Source organism: Macaca nemestrina, chromosome 12, assembly GCF_043159975.1.
Source record: "Macaca nemestrina isolate mMacNem1 chromosome 12, mMacNem.hap1, whole genome shotgun sequence".
NCBI lineage: Eukaryota > Metazoa > Chordata > Mammalia > Primates > Cercopithecidae > Macaca > Macaca nemestrina.
Genome location: NC_092136.1, coordinates 1,107,171 through 1,130,193, shown reverse-complemented (window position 1 = coordinate 1,130,193; position 23,023 = coordinate 1,107,171). Strand labels below are relative to the sequence as shown.

Genomic DNA, 23,023 nt, shown 5'->3' with positions numbered 1-23,023 from the left:
CGGCCACTCTGTCGTGTTCCAGGCAGGGAGGGCCGGGCGGGAAGCCGTGGGGCCAAGCTAACCCCAGGAGGTGGAGAATTAGTCAGCAGTGCCCACCCCACCCTGAGAGGAATTGGCAGCTTTCTAGGATACCTGATCCACCCTGGGCACAGTGGTGCTGGTTAGGGTGCCCTGCAGCTGTGAGGTCAGGGGGTCAGCTGAGTGCTGGATCCGATGGTTCTTGGAGCGGGAGCTCCCGGGCTGTGCTTCCTGCCTGGCCGCCAAGGGGATACGGGTCGAGGCTGGGGAGCCCCCTGTACCCCACCTGCTCACCCCAGGAGTCAGGCTTGGAGGCAGCCCCACTGCCCAGCTGTCTGGGAGCACACACTGGGCCAGGGCAGGTGGGTAGCTGGGGAACTGGACCTGGGGGGTCCTGGGCACCCCAGCCCCGAGACCTTTCAGAGTAACCCCCAGATGTGAGCCGAGGCTGGAGCCACGGAGGCCTCACTGCCTGCCATTGGGTCAAAAATCCTGGTGCAGGGACTGGGCCGGCCTTGCCCTCCGACCTCCCAGTACCTGCAGACGTGGCCCACGGGCAGGAGGGACTCTGGGACCGACCCGGCCTCTTCACAGGGCCAGGCACAAAGTGGTGGGAGGGGCCGCGGCCCTCTGGCCCAGCCCAAGCCCTTCAGGCCGCCATGTGCCTGTAAGCCATGAGGGGTGTCCTCAGCCTCCCAGGGCCATGGGCCAGCCTTGAGGGATGTGGGCCGAGTCCCGGGACCCCCCTGGCTCTGCGGTGCCTGGAGCCTGGGCCTGAGCGGGCAGGTGCCGGGGCCGACTGTGCTGCCACCTCGTGGCGACTGCGGGGAGCGCGACTGCACGCCTGAGAATGGAAGGTCGGTCGGTTCCCCAGACCCCACCCCGCCGCCGGGCCTGGGGCCTGAAACCGAGGCAGGGACAGGTTGGAGCAATGGGCGCGGCCGAAGTCCAAGAGGGCTGGGAAAAGCGCCTACCCAGACACGGACGCGAGGCCGGGCCCCTACGTCCACCTTGCTGATGGTGAACCCCCTGCCAGCCCCTCAGCCACTCCACACCACACCCAGGGTGCACAAGTCCCTGAGGCCCTCTCTCGCCCAGAGGGACACTGAGGCCACCTGAAGCCATGGGAGGCCCAGGGAGGACCCTGAGCCCAGAAAGTCACCGCCTCCGCTCTGGGCGCAGCTTCCCACCTACCTGTCCCACCATCAGGCGTGGAGGGCTCCAGACGTTCCTGGGCCTTCCTGTGTGCGCCACAGGCCTAGCCAGGGCTGACCACAGCCCTCCCTTTCTTTCCGCCGCCCTGTGCTGGCCCTGTCTAGGCAGTGGGCTCCCCAGCCCTGCTAGGCTCAGCCTGGGCTCTTCCAGACCCCTCTGCCCACTCCTGGGATGTGGAGCCAGTGCTGCCCGCTCTCCTGGCGCGGCTGTGTGCCCGAGGCAGGGCCCAGTCAGTGTCCTGGGGGATCTGCGGGCTCCCTGGAGCCCTCCAAGGAGAGACTGCTGGGCATCAGGAACATGGAGGCTCCGGGGAGGGGTGGCGGTGGTCAGAAAGAACTAAGAGAGAGACAAGCTTCCAGGGCCCAGCCCACCCTCTGCAGAGCGTCCGGCACCCTCTGTGGGGTTGCTGACCTCCCGCTTGCCTGCAGATACACTCAGGAGTGTGCACACCCCAAGCTCAGCCCCAGTGATGGCACGTCTAGGAACTGCGCAGAGATGGAACCCCCCATCCCAGAATGCCTCCATCAGCAGGGGCAGCCTTCCCGTGTCAGAGGCCCTCGCCTGGGCCATGAGGTGCCCTGGATGCCCGGGCTGGCCCCATTCCCTGCTGACTCCCTCCCTTACGCATTCATTCATCACTCATTCACTCACTCACTCATTCATTCGCTCACTGATTCACTCATTAACTCACTCATTCACTCATTAACTCACTAATTCCCTTATTCACTCACTAATTCACTCACTCCCTTTCACTCATTCACTCACTCATTCACTCCTTCATTCATTCACTTATTCATTCACTCACTCATTCACTCATTCATTCACTCACTCGTTCACTCGCTCATTCACTCATTCATTCACTCATTCACTCATTCATTCACTAATTCCCTTATTCACTCACTAATTCACTCACTCCCTCATTCACTCACTCATTCACTCACTCATTCATTCACTCACTCACTCACTCATTCACTCCTTCATTCACTCATTCACACACTCATTCATTCACTCACTCACTTATTCACTCATTCATTCACTCATTAACTCATTCACTCATTCATTCACTCATTAACTCATTCACTCACTAATTCACTCACTCCCTCATTTGCTCACTCATTCATTCACTCATTCACTCATTCACTCACTCACTTATTCACTCATTCATTCACTCATTCACTCCCTCATTCACCCCTCATTCATTCACTCATTCACTCACTCACTCATTCACTCACTCATTCTCTCATTCACTCATTCATTCGCTCATTCATTTACTCATTCACTCACTCATGCACTCACTTATTTACTCATTCACTCATTTGCTCACTCATTCACTCATTCACTCACTCATTCACTCATCATTCACTCATTTGCTCACTCATTTGCTCGCTCACTCATTCACTCATTCATTCACTCATTTGCTCACTCACTCATTCAGTCACTCATTCACTCATTCACTCACTCCTTCACTCATTCATTCATTCACTCAGTCATTCACTCATTTGCTCACTCATCCACTCATTCACTTATTCATTCGCTCATTCACTCATTTGCTTACTCATTTGCTCATTCACTCATTCACTCATTTACTTACTTATTCACTTACTCATTCACTCACTCATTTTCTCACTCATTCATTCAGTCTCTCACTCATTCACTCACATATTCATTCACTCACATTCACTCACATTCACTCATTCACTTACTCATTCACTCACTCATTCACTCACTCATTCACTTATTCACTCATTTGCTCACTCATTCACTCATTTGCTCACTCGTTCACTCATTCATTCATTCACTTATTCACTCAGTCTCTCATTCATTCACATATTCGTTCACTCACATTCACTCACATTCACTCACATTCACTCACTCATCCACTTATTCACTCACTCATTTGCTCACTCATTCACTTACTCATTTGCTCACGCATTCACTCACTCATTCACTCATTCACTTACTCATTCACTAACTCATTCATTCACTCATTCACTCAGTCACTCATTCAGTCACATATTCGTTCACATTCACTCACTCACATTCACTCACATGCACTCACTCATTCACTCACACATGCACTCACTCATTCACTCACACATTCACTCACTTATTCACTCACTCATTTATTCACTCATTCATTCTCTCATTCTCATTCACTCACTCTCTGTGTTCTGACAGATGCATCCTGGACTCTAGACTGCAGCCAAGCCCTCAATGACCTCTGCAGAGTAGTGGTCTCTTCTTGGGGCAGATCCAAGCTCTGGCCTCTCCTCTCTGAGCAGATGGACACTGTCCCACCCAGCCCACAGAGGCAGCAGGGCTGCCCAGTGCTGGGTGGTTGGCCTGAGGTGTGCACCCCCTGGAGCCCAGGTCTATCCCCACCTGTTCCTGGGTTTTGTGAACAAGCTCAAAAAATGTACAGTCCACAAATTGCAAAATGCTCAAGTGTATTTATGCAACAGATTGGCCATGTCCTGAGGAGGGGAGTGCAGGCTGAGGGCTGAGGTAGGAGTGAGGCTTTTCCTCCTGCAGCCACTGGGCAGCCTATCACCACATCCAAGCATCATTGCTGAGACCCTCAGGTGATACTCAAGTCCCGAGAACAGCAGACTGGACACATGGCCAGAGGAGCCCCACCAGCCCTGGGCTGGTCCTGAGAGGTGGCTGCAGGCGGGGCGGGTAAGGGCCCCTCCTCCAGGCAGTGGGTGACCCACAGCCCACATCCTCCACAAGAAAGCGGGCGTGGACAGTGTGTTCAAAGCTGCAGCCACCTGGATGAGGGCACAAGTTCCACTGGCCTTGGAAGCCAAACTCGGAGGACATATGGGAGGTTCTCCTTGGGGGTCAGGAGGGCGGTGGTGCTGGTCAGTGGACGGGGGACACCCGGGTGCCTCTCTCCCAGCTCCCACTCCCCGCCTCCTGGCTCTGCTCAGGTCCCATCTCCTCCGAGTGCTGGGTGTCGCCCGGCGCGGGGCACCGCCGGCCCATGCAGCCGCACTGTTCCACCTCGGTGAAGCTGAAGGTCCGGCTGGAGCCGTCGGCGCAGTGCAGGGTCACATTCCTCAGCGAGGTCCGCAGCTCCTGGCAGCACTGGCACCTGTGCTCCACCATGTTGCCCTCGAACGAGTACCTGTGGGCAGGGACTGCTCAGCACCTCCTGCTGAAGCTGGCACCGTGCGGAGCTCCGGGCGGTCCCACCAGCTGCCAGGACCATCCCAGCCTCGTGCTGCAAGCTGGCACCGTGCGGAGCTCCGGGCGGCCCCATCGTGTTCCCTACTCCTGGAGGCGTGCTGCCAGTGTCTGACAACCAGCTCTCATTTGCCAGTTCCCCCGGCGCCAACAGTCCCACCAGGGCTGACTCCAGCTCCGTGCTGATGGGAGGGAGAGAGACTCGGGGCAGCTGCAGCAAGTTACCGACGGAGCTCAGTAAACAGAGGCACGTGATGCCGACACAGGCTCTGGGACTGTGGTCGCCCCAGCCCCACCCTCGCCATCTCAGGACCCTTTTCCCACCTCACCCTCAGAGCCCTTTCCCTGGCCCCTCATGGTCCTGCCCCTCATCTCTCTGGTACCCAGAGCCCCGGGGGCCTCGACTGCACCCCACAGTCAATTGCGTCTCCCTGCCCACTGCCCAGGCACGTACATGGAAGAGCTGTCCCCACAGTTCCCCCGGCAGTAAGCCAGGCGCACGGGCTCCGAGGAGTTGCAGCCCTGCTGCTGGATGATCTGGCTCCTATGGTACACAGCACAGGTCGACTCTGGGGAGGAACACAGGGTTTAGGACCAGCCCAGCTGCTCCTGGACTTCTGAGGGTGGAGCCCACCCTGCCCAGCAGGCTCGGCACTTACGGTTCTGGTACTGGGGTGGGAGCGGGGGCGGCGGGCAGAAGCGACAGCAGCCGTCCTTGCTCATGCGGGCCTCATCCTGTGCCAACAGAAGGGTGCCCTCAGTGTCGAGGCGCTCGGCGGCCCCCGCAGAAGTGGGGGACGGGGACATGGGGCCAGGCTTGGGAGTGGACAGCCCCAAGCAGGAGAGAGTGTCTGCTGGTGCTGCAGCGATGATCACAGCCCCCCAAACCCATCTGGGGCTGAAGCCGCCTTGGCTGGGGCAGGGGTCCTGGACCTCACCAGAGAACAGCTGAGCGGGGGGCACGCCTTCTTCGTGGTGACCACCACGAGCCCGTCCAAGTGCTTCTCACACTCATAGGTGACACAGTGGTTCCCGGGGTCTGACCAGGTCTCGCCGGGCTGGAGGGAGGCCAGGCCCCGGGGTGAGTGACCCTCCCTCCATCTGTCCGTCTATCTGCACCCCAGCCTGTGGGCTTCCAGAGGGTCCCCAGCCTCTGCCAGACGCATGCCTGGCTCCGGGGGGTAACGACAGGTCTCCAAATGCCTCAGTACTCCCAGACCCTGCCCTTCTTCTTTGTGGCAGCCGCTACTCACGTAGAAGAGGTGGGCGGAGCTCCCGCTGGTGTTGGTGACACAGGCGACCTGCACACAAGTGCCACAGCACTGCCCGCTCTGCTCCTGGTACTCAAAGCCCTGTGGGAGGGATGGGCATGTGGCCGGAGTCCAGAGGACCACTGCCCTCCAGGGGCCGGGAGGGGGTAGGGGCAGGGCAGGGGCACTCACCACAGGGCAGTGTGAGTTGCAGATCTGGGTCTCACAACTGACCACAAACGTGTCCGACAGGGGGCCGCCAGGCAGCTCACACCTGCAGGTTTCGCACAGGCTGGAGGAGACCACGGCGCCGGGCTGGGAAGAGCCAGGGCAGCAGACACTCTGCTGAGGGCCCATGAGCTTGGGCCCTGAGGAGACCCGCCCCCTGCCTCCTCACTGGTTTGCTGCCCCCACCTTCCCAGACATCCGCCTCCAGGCCGCTTCCTATCAGGCTGACTTGCACCCCTGGGGTGACTCTTGGTGGCACCTCCTGGTACAGAGGCCACAGCCCAGGGTCCCCATCCCTAGGGCAGAGCCCCACGTTGCACCCCCATGGATGGGGGCCACATGCTCAGCCGGCTCAGGACAGAGCCATGGGATCCAAGGCTGGCTGTGCTGTGGTGCCAGGAGAGGCAAAGCCCCCCGGAGCCCCCGGACCCCCCCGGAGCCCCCGGAGCCAGGCAGCCCAGGGTGTAGACGTCCACACTTCCGGGGCCTGGGACCGACCTCAGGCCTCAGCCACACTTAATAGTGGACTGTGTCCGCAGAGACTAAAGTCCCTGGCCCCAGCGGGGGTTGGCAGGTGCTCCGAAGTCTACCTGGGCCCTAGGGTCAGCAGGAAGCTCCGTCCCTGTGGCTGTGGGGTCTGGGCACTGCGGCTCTTACCTGGTACAAGGTCCCGTTGATGCTGCACTCTGTCCAGTCTGCCCAGGAGAAGACAAGCAGCTGCACCCCCTGCCACCCGTCCTCCCCTCACCCTTGGCATGCCCGCCCCTGCAGCCTCCTGGGCGCCTCATTCCCAGGCTCGCCACTGGGGTTTGTCCAGCCTTGTCCCTGTGGAAGGCTCAGTCCGGAGCCACAGACTGGCAGTGGACAAGCCGCAGCGGCATCTGGTTATCTGGTTATGGCCCCCCAAAATCCCGGGTGGAGACCCCAGCCCACGGCCTACGACAAGGTCTGGTCCAGGATACTCACTGCACTTTTGGACCGGGCAGCAGTCCCCCTCCTCGTAGGTCGGGATCGCACGGGCACCCTCGGGACAGTCCACGGGTGCAGGGCAGTGGCTGGTGTTGCAGGCTGCGGGGGTGGAGGGAGGCAATTGGGAGTCTGTCCCCTGCCCCCGCCCAAAGGCCCACCCCCGGGGTCTCCAGGATTGCGGACTGCCCAGACAGCCCGCTGGGGGGTCTCCAGATGAGGCTGTTGCAGGATCGGAGAAGGGGGCACCCTCATAGGCACTGCCCCCAGGTGCGTGCCCCAAGGCAGCAGCAAAGGCCAGGCCGAGTGGGCTCCGGGTCACCTGCCTGCCACGCCGTGCCCCCCACCCAGCGAAGGGCTTACCGCAGTTGTACTGGGGGCAGCACTGGCCGGCCTGTGGGGCTGCAGGCACAGGCACGAAGCCGGGCAGGGGGCAGGCAGGGGGCAGCGGGCAGAGCTTGGGTTGGCAGCTCAGCGTCCACGTGGCCGCCTCACACGTGCACTCCTGGCAGTCCCTGCCGACGGTGTGGCCCACCTGTGAAGAAGAGGCCTGAGGTCCAGCATCCACAGTGGCTCCACCCAGGGGCGCAGCAGCCAGGCCGGCTCATGCAGTGTGGAGGCCGTGCGGCCTGCAGCTGAGGACCCCGCAGGAGTAGAGCTTCTAAAGTGCAGGGTGGGCCAAGCATGGGCAGGAAGCTCTGCAAGGTGGGCAGGCTGTGGGGTGATTGGCCTGTGCCCCCCACCTCACACTGCCTCAGTCTCGGCCGGGCAGAAGGGGGTCCCAAGGAAGGGAAGAGTATGGCCAGCCTTGGGGCCGGCACCCACACAGCAACACCAGGACAGAGGCCCCGGCACGGTCCCCAGTGCGGACAGAGTGGGTACCTGGGAAGGGAGATCCCCAAGTCTTTCGGGGAGCCTGGTCCTCCCACGGCCCTTTCCCTGGGCCTCTGGCACAGAGAGGACACCCCGTCCCCTGAGCCCCCTCTGACCATTTCTGGGGCTAGTGTTTCCAGAGCCTCCCTCCTCAGGCTCTTGGACGCCAGTGCCCTCTCGGGCCACACCTCCCACTCACCTTCACCGGCTCTCCGTGGGGCCCCAGACACCCTGGAAGGAGAGAGATCTGAGGTCACGGGGGGTCAGCCGCCACGACAGGGGCGAGGGGCAGGGTCCCGCGTTGGGGCCGGGCGGACCCCAGGACCTGGCCGACAGTCACAGGCCCAGTCCTGCCACCCCACCAGCCCCAGCCTGGGGCACGTACTGGGGCAGCCCGTGGGCACGCAGACTTGGGCACTGGTGCTGAAGAGGGTCATGCCCTCCGGACAGAAGCAGCCTTCGGTGATGGGGCCGGCCTCCGGCAGGGCCCTATGGAGAGCATAGGGTTGGTGGATGTCGTTTTTCCCTCCAGGTGGGAAGGGCCCCAGCCTGGGAGTGGGAGACGCAGCAGGAGGCTGGGGTCCGGGTGGCTGCAGCGGCCCACGGCAGGGCCAGGAGGGACGGCGCCTACCCGAGGCTGGCGCTGTCGTTCCCGTAGCAGTAGGAGGGGTTGCTCGGGCCGCATGGCTGGTACACCTTGTCGGCTGGGCAGGTGAATTCTGTGGGGAGGGGAAGCCACACCTGAGAGGGAGGGAGGAAGGGAGGGAGGAAGGGAGGGAGGGAGGGAGGAAGGGAGGGAGGGAGGGAGGGAGGGAGGGAGGGCACCCACCCCGAACAACGCGGGCCACTGGGCACCAACATCTTCTCCAGAGCTGCCCGCAGCCACCCGTGGGTCTGGGCCTGGCCACGGCCTGCCACACCCTAGGGCCCCACCACGGGCTCCCCGATGTGGACGCCCTCCTTTCTCTCCAGGGAACCGGGAGCACTCTGTCCTGGAGCTGACCCCTCCTCCTCCAGGTCCCACCCTGACTGCCCGAGCCCACCCTGAGGGTCTGCCTGGCGTACCTGTGCCCCTCACAAGCGACTTGGGACCCTGAGGACAGTGGGGGCACTCACGGCACATGTGGTTGGTCCGGCCTCTCCAGTCGATGCAGATGTCTTGGGACGCGCAGAGCGCCGCGTACAGCTCCAGGCTGGAGCACACCATGTCCAGGTCGGTCTTGTGGCACTGGTCGAAAGTGCAGCCCTCATAGAATGGCAGTGGGGGGATCACGGCGTGGCATGGCTCAAAGACCCTGCAGGAGGGATGCGTGGAGTGCTGGGTGCAGCCTCTCCGGCCACCTGCTGTTCCATGTCAGGCTCCCAGGCTTCAGGGCAGTCCCCAGGCGAGGTGAGTCCCTGAGCAGCCGCTGGTGTGCGGCCGCCCTCCTGTCTGTGCCCGGAAAGCCTCCTTCCACATATTCTGTGGGCTTGGGGGCCGGGGTTGGGGTTCCAGATGGCATCATACACTTATTTCTGCAAGTTCTTCTTCCTGGGCCCCCCACTGCCGCCCTGCAAACCTGGGAGCTGCCTGGGGGTGGTGACCGATGCCCCCGTCCATACGTCTAAGCCAGCAGGGAGCCTCAGAGACCGCTTGGCCCAGCCAGCCCTTGGCAGCATTCCAGCCATGACCACCCCTCCCTGGTACCCACCCCTCCCAGTACTTGCCCCCCCCCAGCACCCACCCCTCCCCAGCACCCACCCCTCCCCAGCACCCGCCCCTCCCCGGCACCCACCCCTCCCCAGCACCCACTCCTCCCCAGCACCCGCCCCTCCCCGGCACCCACCCCTCCCCGGCACCCGCCCCTCCCCGGCACCCGCCCCTCCCCGGCACCCGCTCCTCCCCGGCACCCGCCCCTCCCCGGCACCCACCCCTCCCCGGCACCCACTCCTCCCCGGCACCCACTCCTCCCCAGCACCTGCCCCTCCTTGGCCTGTGGCACCAGCAGCTCTTGTTTCCTCTCAGGAGGCCCCTAAAAACGTACCTCTTCCCCGCCAGCCCTTGGAAGGGTGGGGTTGGGGCGGCCACGCTGACCCTCCCTCCCTTGCACCCAAGTCTCACTTGCTCAGAATCAGCTGGCAGATGGACGATGGCGGGCACGGAGCAGGTGGGGTGGTAGGCCCGAACGTGGTGGACCCAACTGTCGTGGGCCCGACCGTGGTGGGCAGCGGGCGAGGCCCGTGGCAGGCTGGCTGGTTGGGGATGCTGACGTTCCAGAGGCCAGACATCTCAGAGCAGGAAGCAACCACCGTGCCCCCAGGCGTGCGGCACTCATCCTTCAGGTCGTTGGTGCAAGTGCCTGGACAGATGCGGTGGGGGTCAGGCTGCTGGACAGCAGAGCCAGGCGGCCCCAGTCCACATGGGGCTCAGCACCCCCAGCTGGGGGACAGGACCCTGGCATCTCAGGGTCACACCTTGGTGGACCGCAGTGGACCCTGCCTGTGCCTCGCTGTCCCCCAAGAACAACCCTGGGGCAGTCCCCATGGCACCGGGGAGCTGCAGGTACGGGCAGGTGTAGGCCTCATGCGTGTGGCCTGCGCTCGGCAGAGCAGCCAGAAAGCAGAGACACCAGCACGCGCAGCACGTGGCGGCCTCGCCCCCTGCCCAGTACCCCCTGCCCCCGTGAATGCCAGACGATGCCTGGGAGCCCTGTGGCCTCACCGCACTGGCCCTCGGTGTTGTTGGCAAACTTGCTGAAGGGCACCTCCACCGAGAAGATGAGGCCGGAGAACATGACCTGGACGCCCAGTGCCGGGATGGTCGCGTACATCTTGATGCCGACGCGCGAGACCACGATGCCGTTTTTCCGGAAGCCGGGGCTGACTACCTTGTTGTTGAAGATGATCTGGATGCGGGGCGCAGTCGACGGGAAGATAGAAGGCGGGCGGGCGGGCGGGCGGTCAGCCACTGCTCAGGCTCTAGCCAGGAAAGCCACGTCCCCCACCCTCTACCCCGCACACCGGGCGCACCCCCACCTCATTGGTCATCGCCCCGTGGACTGACTTGCGGGTCAGCACCACGCGGTTCTGCTGGTACTCCAGGATGATGGACTTCGGGCAGGAAAGCCCATCCTCCGCGCCACAGAAGTCGTTGTCCACCAGCACGCGGAAGTGGCCGTACACGGGCACGATCTGCTGCACCAGCACGTACGTGCAGTTGTCCAGGAAGGTGTAGTAGGTGCCGTCAAAGGTGATGTAGTGGGGATCACCCCAGCCGCTGCACACACCTGCCAGGCCCCAGGGGCAGCCTTATGGGATGGTGGCACCATGGCCCCGGGGTTTTCTCACAACAGGTCACATCTGTCCCTGACCCCCCACCGTCTCCCCTCACAGGGCGCACGAGACCCTCCACATCATCAGAACACACGTGACCAGCGACTGCACAGAGCTCCATCCAGCGGACGCTTGACAAGGCTGGAGCAAGGCAGGGACAGACCCCTCCACCTTCTCCAGCCAGGCTGCTCCGAGGCTCACAGGGATTCACTCCGCACCCCTAAGTGGGGAGGCTCGGCCCCGTGCATCCCCACCTCGATGATGGGAAATCCTTCCTGCTGTCCCACCTGATTCCTTTCTGCTTCAGCCAAGCCCCCTCCTCTGCCCCACCCCTTTCCACCTGGGTGGGGAGTGGCTGCCCCGGCTGCCCCGGCTCCCGCCCGGTGCTCCACTCACACTGGCACTGGTAGTGATAGCAGCAGCCGTCCTGGTCGGCCACCTTCAGGGCCGGGTAGCCATTGGCACAGGTGGGTTTCTCCACCCTCGGGCACGTTCGCGGGCGCAGGGAGATGATGTTGTTGCCCTCACAGGTGGCCTCGGAGCAGTTGGGCGTGGCCCAGGTCTCACCTTTCTGCAGAAGCACAGAGAGCTGCAGGTCCGGCCTCTCCCGCTCTCCAGGGCACCCCTTGGTTCTTGAGGTCACAGTCCCGAGAGTCCCATGTGGGGACAGGGGAGGGTGGCTGTGCCCCAGTCTCCTTCCCGCCCCTTCCTCAGCACCCACCCCAGACACCGAGCTGGCCCGGGGCAGGGGTCTCTGGTGTGAGAGTTGCTCCTCCCTGGCTCTGCCACACTTCCTGGCTGTGCAGCCGCGGCCACAGCCTCATCCCGCTGCTCTGGCCCTGGCTGGCCTCAGCACAGCCTCAGCCTTGGGCCCCACACACCCAGTGCCTAGAAATCACGTGTCTGGGAAGTCCAGGGGGATCAGAGACCCTGGGCTATAGCACAGCCCTCTCCTGATGGCCAGGCTGCCTCCACTAGGGCCAGTGACCTTCTCAAGACCTTGCAGCTGAAGCCTAATTGCAAAGACATTCAAGTTCCCTGCAGTGGCCCCTGAGCCTTCAGAAGGGTGAGAAGCAGGGGGTTACCTTTCTGGGGGGAACTGCATTTGGGCATCCCAGCTCAGTGACGGGCTCAGAGGTGGATGTCCAAGGGGACGTGGCTGGGGCAGGAGGCAGCGTGGTGGATGGACAGTCACTGCCAACTCCTCTGACCACTTGGCAGTCCTGGCTGCACAGGGCATAATAGCAGTGGCCGGCAAGGTCTCTGTGGCGGTATATGGTGGATCCTACAGGAGGAAGGGACACGATAGCCTTTAGTGGAGCCCTGCTCAAAGAAGAGGCACAAACCCCTCTGTGGGCCAGAGGGGCACTATCTACCACCTGTATAATGGGAACAAACTTCAGAGAATGCCAGCAGCCACTCTGTGACAATGAGCCTGTGCCACAAAGAGCAGAGACTCCTCTCATCTCCATCACAGCTTGGCATTCCTGGATGAAAAACTGACCAGGGTGAGCTCAGAAACAATTGCACCAGAAACACTCACGAACCCATGGGGTAGAGCTGGCCAGTTACGTTGCAGAAGCAGGTTGGGGTGGAGTAAGCCACAGAGCTGGAGGCCACAGAGCTGGATGCCACGGAGCTGGATGCCACAGAGGTGGATGCCACGGAGGTAGACAGGGAAGGATACAGGGTATTGGTAGAAGTCCCATATGGGGTCACAGCAGTCACTGGGCAGCCTTTGGGGATCTCGCAGCAGAGCACGCGCACCTCGTAGTTGAGGCACATCTTGAAGGGTCCCTGCTGGTCCTGGTTCCGGCACACCAGGCCCTCTTCGCGGCTGCACTGCACCACCTGGCCCAGGTGTTCGATGCTCACCTCCGGGTGGCTCGCGGCTCGGCACTGGAGCCTGGTGATCTCCTCAGGTTGGCGGCAGATTTTTTCCCCACTCCTGATGATGTTGTTGTAGGTTTCCTCATCTCCGCCGTGGGGTCCAGGGGACGGGAAGTCCACGTCGAACCACTTGGTCCAGGTGCACTGGGGATGACAGTCACTGGTAACTGGTTGACGGTGGGTTGTCTTGGATACAGAAACATGGCTTGTGCTGGTCTTTGAAACAGAGGTTGTGCTGGTGGTGGGAACAGGGCTGGGAATAGTTCCAGGACTGGAGGGTGTGCTGGTTGTAGGAGCAGAGGTTGTGCTGGTTGTAAGAGCAGAGGTTGTGCTGATTATAGGAGCGGAGGTTGTGCTGCTCTGTGCAGTGGAGGTTGTGCTGCTTGTAGGGGCAGAGGTTGTGCTGGTTGTAGGAGCAGAGGTTGTGCTGGTTGTAGGAGCGGAGGTTGTGCTGATTGTAGGAGCCGAGGTTGTGCTGCTTGTAGGGGCAGAAGTAGTGCTGCTTGTAGGGGCAGAGGTTGTGCTGGTTGTAGGAGCGGAGGTTGTGCTGGTTGTAGGAGCCGAGGTTGTGCTGCTTGTAGGGGCAGAAGTAGTGCTGCTTGTAGGGGCAGAGGTTGTGCTGGTTGTAGGAGCGGAGGTTGTGCTGGTTGTAGGAGCCGAGGTTGTGCTGCTTGTAGGGGCAGAAGTAGTGCTGGTTATAGGAGCTGAGGATGTGGTGGTTGTAGGAGCCGAGGTAGTGGTGGTTGTAGGAACAGAGGTTGTGCTGGTTGTAGGGGTAAAGGTTCTGCTGGTTGTAGTAGCAGAGGTTGTGCTGATTGTAGGGGCAGAGGTTGTGCTGCTTGCAGTGGCAGAGGATGTGCTGGTCTGTGGAGTGGAGGTTGTGCTGGTTGTAGGGGAAGAAGTTGTGCTGGTTGTAGGAGCTGAGGATGTGCTCATTGTAGGAGCTGAGGTTGTGCTGGTTGTAGGAGCAGAGATAGTGCTGGTGGTAGGAACAGGGCTGGGAGTAGTTCCAGGACCAGAGGTTGTGCTGGTTGTAGAAGCAGAGGTTGTACTGGTAGTAGGAACAGGGCTGGGAGTAGTTTCAGGACCAGAGGTTGTGCTGGTTGTAGCAGCAGAGGTTTTGCTGCTTGTAGGGGCAGAGGTTGTGCTGGTTGTAGGGGCAGAGGTTGGGCTAATGGTGAAAACAGAGCTTTGGGTACTTCCAGGACCAGAAGTTGTGCTGGTTGTAGGAACAGAGGTTATGCTGGTATGTGGAGTGGAGGTTGTGCTGCTTGTAAGGGCAGAGGTTGGGCTAGTTGTAATAGCAGAGGTTGTGCTGGTTGTAGGAGCAGAGGTCGTGCTGGTGGTGGGAACAGGGCTGGGAGTCGTTCCAGGACCAGAGGTTGTGCTGGTTGTAGTGGCAGAGGTTGTGCTGGTTGTAGGAGCAGAGTTTGTGCTGGTGGTGGGAACAGGGCTGGGAGTCGTTCCAGGACCAGAGGTTGTGCTGCTGGTAGAAGCAGAAGTTGTGCTGGTGGTAGGAAGAGGGCTGGGAGTAGTTTCAGGACCAGAGGATGTGCTGGTAGTAGAAGCAGAGGTTGTGCTGGTGGTAGGCACAGGGCTGGGAGTAGTTCCAGGACCAAAGGTTCTGCTGGTTATAGAAGCAGAGGTTTTGCTGGTTGTAGGAGCAGAGGTTGTGCTGGTGGTAGGAACAGGGCTGGGAGTAGTTTCAGGAGCAGAGGTTGTGCTGGTTGCAGCAGCTGAGGTTGTGCTGCTTGTAGGGGCAGAGGTTGTTCTGGTTGTAGGGGCAGAGATTGTGCTGGTGGTGGGAACAGGGCTTTGGGTAGTTCCAGGACCAGAAGTTGTACTGGTTGTACGAGGTGAGATTGTTCTGACTCTAGGGGCAGAGATTGTGCTGGTTGCAGTAGCAGAGGTTGTGCTGGTTGGAGGAGCAGAGGTTGTGCTGGTTGGAGGAGCAGAGGTTGTGCTCGTGGTAAGAACTGGGCTGGGAGTAGTTCCAGGACCAGAGGTTGTGCTGGTTGTAGAAGCAGAGGTTGTACTGGTAGTAGGAACAGGGCTGGGAGTAGTTTCAGGAGCAGAGGTTGTGCTGGTTGCAGCAGCTGAGGTTGTGCTGCTTGTAGGGGCAGAGGTTGTTCTGGTTGTAGGGGTAGAGATTGTGCTGGTGGTGGGAACAGGGCTTTGGGTAGTTCCAGGACCAGAAGTTGTACTGGTTGTACGAGGTGAGATTGTTCTGACTCTAGGGGCAGAGATTGTGCTGGTTGCAGTAGCAGAGGTTGTGCTGGTTGGAGGAGCAGAGGTTGTGCTGGTTGGAGGAGCAGAGGTTGTGCTGGTGGTAAGAACTGGGCTGGGAGTAGTTCCAGGACCAGAGGTTGTGCTGGTTGTAGAAGCAGAGGTTGTACTGGTAGTGGGAACAGGGCTGGGAGTAGTTTCAGGACCAGAGGTTGTGCTGGTTGTAGCAGCAGAGGTTTTGCTGCTTGTAGGGGCAGAGGTTGTGCTGGTTGTAGGGGCAGAAGTTGTGCTAATGGTAAAACCAGAGCTTTGGGTACTTCCAGGACCAGAAGTTGTGCTGGTTGTAGGAACAGAGGTTATGCTGGTCTGTGGAGTGGAGGTTGTGCTGCTTGTAGGGGCAGAGGTTGGGCTAGTTGTAATAGCAGAGGTTGTGCTGGTTGTAGGAACAGAGGTCGTGCTGGTGGTGGGAACAGGGCTGGGAGTCGTTCCAGGACCAGAGGTTGTGCTGCTGGTAGAAGCAGAAGTTGTGCTGGTGGTAGGAAGAGGGCTGGGAGTAGTTTCAGGACCAAAGGATGTGCTGGTAGTAGAAGCAGAGGTTGTGCTGCTGGTAGGCACAGGGCTGGGAGTAGTTCCAGGACCAAAGGTTCTGCTGGTTGTAGAAGCAGAGGTTTTGCTGGTTGTAGGAGCAGAGGTTGTGCTGGTGGTAGGAACAGGGTTGGGAGTAGTTTCAGGACCAGAGATTGTGCTGGTTGCAGTGGCTGAGGTTGTGCTGCTTGTAGGGGCAGAGGTTGTTCTGGTTGTAGGGGCAGAGATTGTGCTGGTAGTGGGAACAGGGCTTTGGGTAGTTCCAGGACCAGAAGTTGTACTGGTTGTACGAGGTGAGATTGTTCTGACTCTAGGGGCAGAGATTGTGCTGGTTGTAGTAGCAGAGATTGTGCTGGTTGGAGGAGCAGAGGTTGTGCTGGTTGGAGGAGCAGAGGTTGTGCTGGTGGTAGGAGCAGAGGTTGTGCTGGTGGTGGGAACAGGGTTGGGAATAGTTCCAGGACTGGAGGTTGTGCTGGTTGGAGGAGCAGAGGTTGTGCTGGTGGTAGGAACTGGGCTGGGAGTAGTTCCAGGACCAGAGGTTGTGCTGGTTGTAGAAGCAGAGGTTGTACTGGTAGTAGGAACAGGGCTGGGAGTAGTTTCAGGACCAGAGGTTGTGCTGGTTGTAGCAGCAGAGGTTTTGCTGCTTGTAGGGGCAGAGGTTGTGCTGGTTGTAGGGGCAGAGGTTGTGCTAATGGTGAAAACAGAGCTTTGGGTACTTCCAGGACCAGAAGTTGTGCTGGTTGTAGGAACAGAGATTATGCTGGTCTGTGGAGTGGAGGTTGTGCTGCTTGTAGGGGAAGAGGTTGGGCTACTTGTAATAGCAGAGGTTGTGCTGGTTGTAGGAGCAGAGGTCGTGCTGGTGGTGGGAACAGGGCTGGGAGTCGTTCCAGGACCAGAGGTTGTGCTGGTTTTAGTGGCAGAGGTTGTGCTGGTTGTAGGAGCAGAGTTTGTGCTGGTGGTGGGAACAGGGCTGGGAGTCGTTCCAGGACCAGAGGTTGTGCTGCTGGTAGAAGCAGAAGTTGTGCTGGTGGTAGGAAGAGGGCTGGGAGTAGTTTCAGGACCAGAGGATGTGCTGGTAGTAGAAGCAGAGGTTGTGCTGGTGGTAGGCACAGGGCTGGGAGTAGTTCCAGGACCAAAGGTTCTGCTGGTTGTAGAAGCAGAGGTTTTGCTGGTTGTAGGAGCAGAGGTTGTGCTGGTGGTGGGAACAGGGCTGGGAGTAGTTTCAGGAGCAGAGGTTGTGCTGGTTGCAGCAGCTGAGGTTGTGCTGCTTGTAGGGGCAGAGGTTGTTCTGGTTGTAGGGGCAGAGATTGTGCTGGTGGTGGGAACAGGGCTTTGGGTAGTTCCAGGACCAGAAGTTGTACTGGTTGTACGAGGTGAGATTGTTCTGACTCTAGGGGCAGAGATTGTGCTGGTTGTAGTAGCAGAGGTTGTGCTGGTTGGAGGAGCAGAGGTTTTGTTGGTGGTAGGAACAGGGCTTGGGGTAGTTCCAGGACCAGAGGTTGTGCTGGTTGTAGAAGCAGGGGTTGTGCTGGTAGTAGGAACAGAGGTGGTGCTGGTGGTGGGAACAGGGCTGGGAATAGTTCCAGGACTGGAGGTTGTGCTGGTCATAGGAGCAGAGCTGGTGCTGGTTGTAGGAGCAGAGATTGTGCTGGTGGTGGGAACAGGGCTGGGAATAGTTCCAGAACTGGAGGTTGTGCTGGTCGTAGGAGCAGAGCTGGTGCTGGTTGTAGGAGCAGAGGTTGTGCTGGTGGTAGGAACTGGGCTGGGAGTAGTTCCAGGACCAGAGGTTGTGCTGGTTGTAGAAGCAGAGGTTTTGCTGAAGGTAGGAACAGGGCTGGGAGTCGTTTCAGGACCAGAGGTTGTGCTGGTTGTAGCAGTAGATGTTGTGCTGCTTGTAGGGGCAGAGGTTGCTCTGCTTGTAGGAGCAGAGGTTGTGCTGGTGGTGGGAACAGGGCTGGGAGTACTTCTAGGAATAGAGGTTCTGCTGGTTGTAGGAGCAGAACTGGTGCTAGTTGTAGGAGGAGAGCTGGTGCTGGTTCTAGGAGCAGAGGTTGTTCTGGTGGTAGGAACTGGGCTGGAAGTATTTCCGGGACCCGAGGTTGTGCTAGTTGTAGAAGCAGAGGTTGTGCTGGTGGTAAGAACAGGGCTGGGAGTAGTTTCAGGACCAGAGGTTGTGCTGGTTGTAGCAGCAGATGTTGTGCTACTTGTAGGGGCAGAGGTTGTTCTGGTTGTAGGAGCAGAAGTTGTGCTGGTGGTGGGAACAAGGCTGGGAGTAGTTCCAGGACTAGAGGTTGTGCTGGTTGTAGGAGCAGAACTAGTGCTGGTTGTAGGAGCAGAGCTGGTGGTGCTGGTTGTAGGAGCAGAGGTTGTGCTGGAGGTAGGAACAGGGCTGGGAGTAGTTTCAGGACCCGAGGTTGTGCTGGTTATAGCGACAGAGGTTGTGCTGCTTGTAGGGGCAGAAGTTGTTCTGGTTGTAGGAGCAGAAGTTGTGCTGGTGGTGGGAACAGGGCTGGGAGTAGTTCCAGGACCAGGGGTTGTGCTGCTTGTAGGGGCAGAGGTTGCACTGGTGGTAGGAACAGGGCTGGGAGTAGTTCCAGCACCAGAGGTTGTGCTAGTTGTAGAAGCAGAGGTTGTTCTGGTTGTAGGAGCAGAGGTTGCGGTGGTGGTGGGAACAGGGCTGGGAATAGTGCCAGGACTAGAGGTTGTGCTGGTTGTAGGAGCAGAACTGGTGCTGGTTGTAGGAGCAGAGCTGGTGGTGCTGGTTGTAGGAGCAGAGCTGATGGTGCTGGTGGTAGGAACAGGGCTGGGAGTAGTTCCAGGACCAGAGGTTGTGCTGGTTGTAGAAGCAGAGGTTGTGCTGGTGGTAGGAACAGGGCTGGGAGTAGTTTCAGGACCAGAGGTTGTGCTGGTTATAGCGGCAGAGGTTGTGCTGCTTGTAGGGGTAGAGGTTGTTCTGGTTGTAGGGACAGAGGTTATGCTGGTGGTGGGAACAGGGCTGGGAGTAGTTCCAGGACTAGAGGTTGTGCTGGTTGTAGGAGCAGAACTGGTGGTGGTTGTAGGAGCAGAGCTGGTGGTGCTGGTTGTAGGAGCAAAGGTTGTGCTGGTGGTAAGAACAGGGCTGGGAGGAGTTCCAGGACCAGAGGTTGTGCTGGTTGTAGAAGCAGAGGTTTTGCTAGTTGTAGGAGCAGAGGTTGTGCTGGTGGTGGGAACAGGCCTGGGAGTAGTTCCAGGACTAGAGGTTGTGCTGGTTGTAGGAGCAGAGGTTGTGCTGGTGGTAGGAACAGGGCTGGGAGTAGTCTCAGGACGAGAGGTTGTGCTGGTTGTAGTGGCAGAGGTTGTGCTGCTTGTAGGGGCAGAGGTTGTTCTGGTTGTAGGAGCAGAGGTTGTGCTGATGGTGGGAACAGGGCTGGCAGTAGTTCCAGGACTAGAGGTTGTGCTGGTTGTAGGAGCAGAACTGGTGCTGGTTGTAGGAGCAGAGCTGGTGCTGGTTGTAGGAGCAGAGGTTTTGCTGGTGGTAGGAACTGGGCTGGGAGTAGTTCCAGGACTAGAGGTTGTCCTGGTTGTAGGAGCAGAGATTATGCTGCTTGTAGGGGCAGAGGTTGTACTGGTTGTAGAAGCAGAGGTTGTGCTGGTGGTAGGAACAGGGCTGGGAGTAGTTTCAGGACCAGAGGTTGTGCTGGTTATAGCGGCAGAGGTTGTGCTGCTTGTAGGGGTAGAGGTTGTTCTGGTTGTAGGCACAGAGGTTATGCTGGTGGTGGGAACAGGGCTGGGAGTAGTTCCGGGACTAGAGGTTGTGCTGGTTGTAGGAGCAGAACTGGTGCTGGTTGTAGGAGCAGAGCTGGTGGTGCTGATTGTAGGAACAGAGCTGGTGGTGGTGGTGGTGGGAACAGGGCTGGGAGTACTTCCAGGACTAGAGGTTGTGCTGGTTGTAGTAGCAGAGGTTGTGCTGGTGGTAGGAATAGGGCTGTGAGTAGTTTCAGGACCAGAGGTTGTACTGGTTGTAGAAGCGGAGGTTGTGCTTGTTGTAGGAATAGGGCTGGGAGTATTTTCAGGACCAGAGGTTGTGCTGGTTATAGTGGCAGAGGTTGTGCTGCTTGTAGGGGCAGAGGTTGTGCTGGTTGTAGGAACAGAAGTTGTGCTGGTGGTGGGAACAGGGCTGGGAGTAGTTCCAGGACTGGAGGTTGTGCTGGTTGTAGGAGCAGAGCTGGTGCTGGTTGTAGGAGCAGAGATTGTGCTAGTGGTAGGAACAGGGCTGGGAGGAGTTCCAGGAATAGAGGTTGTGCTGGTTGTAGGAGCAGAGGTGGTGCTGGTTGTAGGAGCAGAGGTTGTGCTAGTGGTAGGAACAGGGCTGGGAGGAGTTCCAGGAATAGAGGTTGTGCTGGTTGTAGGAGCAGAGCTGGTGCTGGTTGTAGGAGCAGAGGTTGTGCTGGTGGTAGGAACAGGGCTGGGAGGAGTTCCAGCACCAGAGGTTGTGCTGGTTGTAGAAGCAGAGGTTTTTCTGGTTGTAGGAGCAGAGGTTGTGCTGATGGTGGGAACAGGGCTGGGAGTACTTCCAGGACTAGAGGTTGTGCTGGTTGTAGTAGCAGAGGTTGTGCTGGTGGTAGGAATAGGGCTGTGAGTAGTTTCAGGACCAGAGGTTGTACTGGTTGTAGAAGCGGAGGTTGTGCTTGTTGTAGGAATAGGGCTGGGAGTATTTTCAGGACCAGAGGTTGTGCTGGTTATAGTGGCAGAGGTTGTGCTGCTTGTAGGGGCAGATGTTGTGCTGGTTGTAGGAACAGAAGTTGTGCTGGTGGTGGGAACAGGGCTGGGAGTAGTTCCAGGACTGGAGGTTGTGCTGGTTGTAGGAGCAGAGCTGGTGCTGGTTGTAGGAGCAGAGATTGTGCTAGTGGTAGGAACAGGGCTGGGAGGAGTTCCAGGAATAGAGGTTGTGCTGGTTGTAGGAGCAGAGCTGGTGCTGGTTGTAGGAGCAGAGGTTGTGCTGGTGGTAGGAACAGGGCTGGGAGGAGTTCCAGCACCAGAGGTTGTGCTGGTTGTAGAAGCAGAGGTTTTTCTGGTTGTAGGAGCAGAGGTTGTGCTGATGGTGGGAACAGGGCTGGGAGTACTTCCAGGACTAGAGGTTGTGCTGGTTGTAGGAGCAGAGGTTGTGCTGGTGGTAGGAACAGGGCTGGGAGTAGTCTCAGGACCAGAGGTTGTGCTGATTGTAGTGGCAGAGGTTGTGCTGCTTGTAGGGGCAGAGGTTGTTCTGGTTGTAAGAGCAGAGGTTGTGCTGATGGTGGGAACAGGGCTGGGAGTAGTTCCAGGACTAGGGGTTGTGCTGGTTGTAGGAGCAGAACTGGTGCTGGTTGGAGGAGCAGAGGTTGTGCTGGTGGTAGGAAGAGGGCTGGGAGTAGTCTCAGGACCAGAGGTTGTGCTGGTAGTAGAAGCAGAGGTTGTGCTGGTGGTAGGAACAGGGCTGGGAGTAGTCTCAGGACCAGAGGTTGTGCTGGTTATAGTGGCAGAGGTGGTGCTGCTTGTATGGGCAGAGGTTGTGCTGGTTGTAGGAGCAGAAGTTGTGCTGGTGATGGGAACAGGGCTGGGAGAACTTCCAGGACTAGAGGTTGTGCTGGTTGTAGGAGCAGAACTGGTGCTGGTTGTAGGAGCAGAGCTGGTGGTGCTGGTTGTAGGAGCAGAGGTTGTGCTGGTGGTAGGAACTGGGCTGGGAGTAGTTCCAGGACTAGAGGTTGTGCTGGTTGTAGAAGCAGAGGTTTTGCTGGTTGTAGGAGCAGAGGTTGTGCTGGTGGTAGGAACAGGGCTGGGAGTAGTCTCAGGACCAGAGGTTGTGCTGGTTGTAGCAGCAGAGGTTGTGCTAATTGTAGAAGCAGAGGTTGTTCTGGTTGTAGGAGCAGAGTTTGTGCTGTTGGTGGGAACAGGGCTTGGAGTAGTTCCAGGACTAGAGGTTGTGCTGGTTGTAGGAGCAGAACTGGTGCTGGTTGTAGGAGCAGAGCTGGTGGTGCTGATTGTAGGAAAAGAGCTGGTGGTGCTGGTGGTGGGAACAGGGCTGGGAGTAGTTCCAGGACTAGAGGTTGTGCTGGTTGTAGAAGTAGAGGTTGTGCTGGTGGTAGGAATAGGGCTGTGAGTAGTTTCAGGACCAGAGGTTGTGCTGGTTGTAGAAGCAGAGGTTGTGCTGGTTGTAGGAATAGGGCTGGGAGCAGTTTCAGGACCAGAGGTTGTGCTGGTTATAGCGGCAGAGGTTGTGCTGCTTGTAAGGGCAGAGGTTGTTCTGGTTGTAGGAGCAGTAGTTGTGCTGATGGTGGGAACAGGGCTGGGAATAGTTGCAGGACCAGAGGTTGTGCTGCTTCTAGGAGCAGAGCTGGTGCTGGTTGTAGGAGCAGAGGTTGTGCTGGTGGTAGGAACAGGGCTGGAAGGAGTTCCAGCACCAGAGGTTGTGCTGGTTGTAGAAGCAGAGGTTTTTCTGGTTGTAGGACCAGAGGTTATGCTGGTGGTGAGAACAGGGCTGAGAGTAGTTCCAGGACTAGAGGTTGTGCTGGTTGTAGGAGCAGAGGTTGTGCTGGTGGTAGGAACAGGGCTGGCAGTAGTCTCAGGACCAGAGGCTATGCTGGTTGTAGCGGCAGAGGTTGTGCTGCTTGTAGGGGCAGAGGTTGTTCTGGTTGTAGGAGCAGAGGTTGTGCTGATTGTGGGAACAGGGCTGAGAGTAGTTCCAGGACTAGAGGTTGTGCTGGTTGTAGGAGCAGAACTGGTGCTGGTTGTAGGAGCAGAGCTGGTGCTGGTTGTAGGAGCATAGGTTGTGCTGGTGGTTGGAACTGGGCTGGGAGTAGTTCCAGGACCAGAGGTTGTGCTGGTTGTAGAAGCAGAGGTTGTGCTGGTAGTAGGAACAGGGCTGGGAGCAGTTTCAGGACCAGAAGTTGTGCTGCTTGTAAGGGCAGAGGTTGTTCTGGTTGTAGGAGCAGTAGTTGTGCTGGTGGTGGGAACAGGGCTGGGAATAGTTGCAGGACCGGAGGTTGTGCTGCCTGTAGGAACAGAGCTGGTGCTGGTTGTAGGAGCAGAGATTGTGCTGGTGGTAAGAACAGGGGTGGGAGTATTTCCAGGACCAATGGTTGTGCTGGTTGTAGAGGCAGAAGTTGTGCTGGTTATAGGAGTTGAGATTGTGCTGGTTGTAGGGGCAGAGGTTGTGCTAGTTGTAGGAGCAGAGGTTGTTGTAGTCTGTCGAGTGAAAGTTGTGCTTTTTGTAGGAGCAGAGGTTGTTGTGGGTGGAGGAGCAGAGGTCGTGCTGG

General features: G+C 58.8%; 1 protein-coding gene across 1 annotated transcript in view; it reads right to left on the bottom strand.

The window, feature by feature from the left end:
* Positions 1-4,098: 4,098 nt before the first annotated feature.
* LOC105469836 (mucin 5AC, oligomeric mucus/gel-forming) overlaps positions 4,099-23,023 on the bottom strand; it is a 42,694-nt gene continuing 23,769 nt past the window's right edge. The window contains 31 exon segments of the mRNA XM_071075877.1: positions 4,099-4,363; positions 4,877-4,991; positions 5,082-5,157; positions 5,361-5,480; positions 5,676-5,774; positions 5,865-5,987; positions 6,558-6,595; positions 6,867-6,968; positions 7,230-7,401; positions 7,939-7,970; positions 8,125-8,228; positions 8,371-8,458; positions 8,856-9,034; positions 9,841-10,078; positions 10,441-10,624; positions 10,755-11,005; positions 11,448-11,622; positions 12,137-12,336; positions 12,599-13,213; positions 13,886-14,061; positions 14,254-14,421; positions 14,494-14,793; positions 14,890-15,153; positions 15,298-15,465; positions 16,066-16,188; positions 16,357-16,680; positions 16,886-17,108; positions 17,111-17,509; positions 17,606-17,821; positions 17,918-20,628; positions 20,869-22,552. Coding sequence (XP_070931978.1) covers positions 4,099-4,363; positions 4,877-4,991; positions 5,082-5,157; positions 5,361-5,480; positions 5,676-5,774; positions 5,865-5,987; positions 6,558-6,595; positions 6,867-6,968; positions 7,230-7,401; positions 7,939-7,970; positions 8,125-8,228; positions 8,371-8,458; positions 8,856-9,034; positions 9,841-10,078; positions 10,441-10,624; positions 10,755-11,005; positions 11,448-11,622; positions 12,137-12,336; positions 12,599-13,213; positions 13,886-14,061; positions 14,254-14,421; positions 14,494-14,793; positions 14,890-15,153; positions 15,298-15,465; positions 16,066-16,188; positions 16,357-16,680; positions 16,886-17,108; positions 17,111-17,509; positions 17,606-17,821; positions 17,918-20,628; positions 20,869-22,552 — 9,932 coding nt within the window.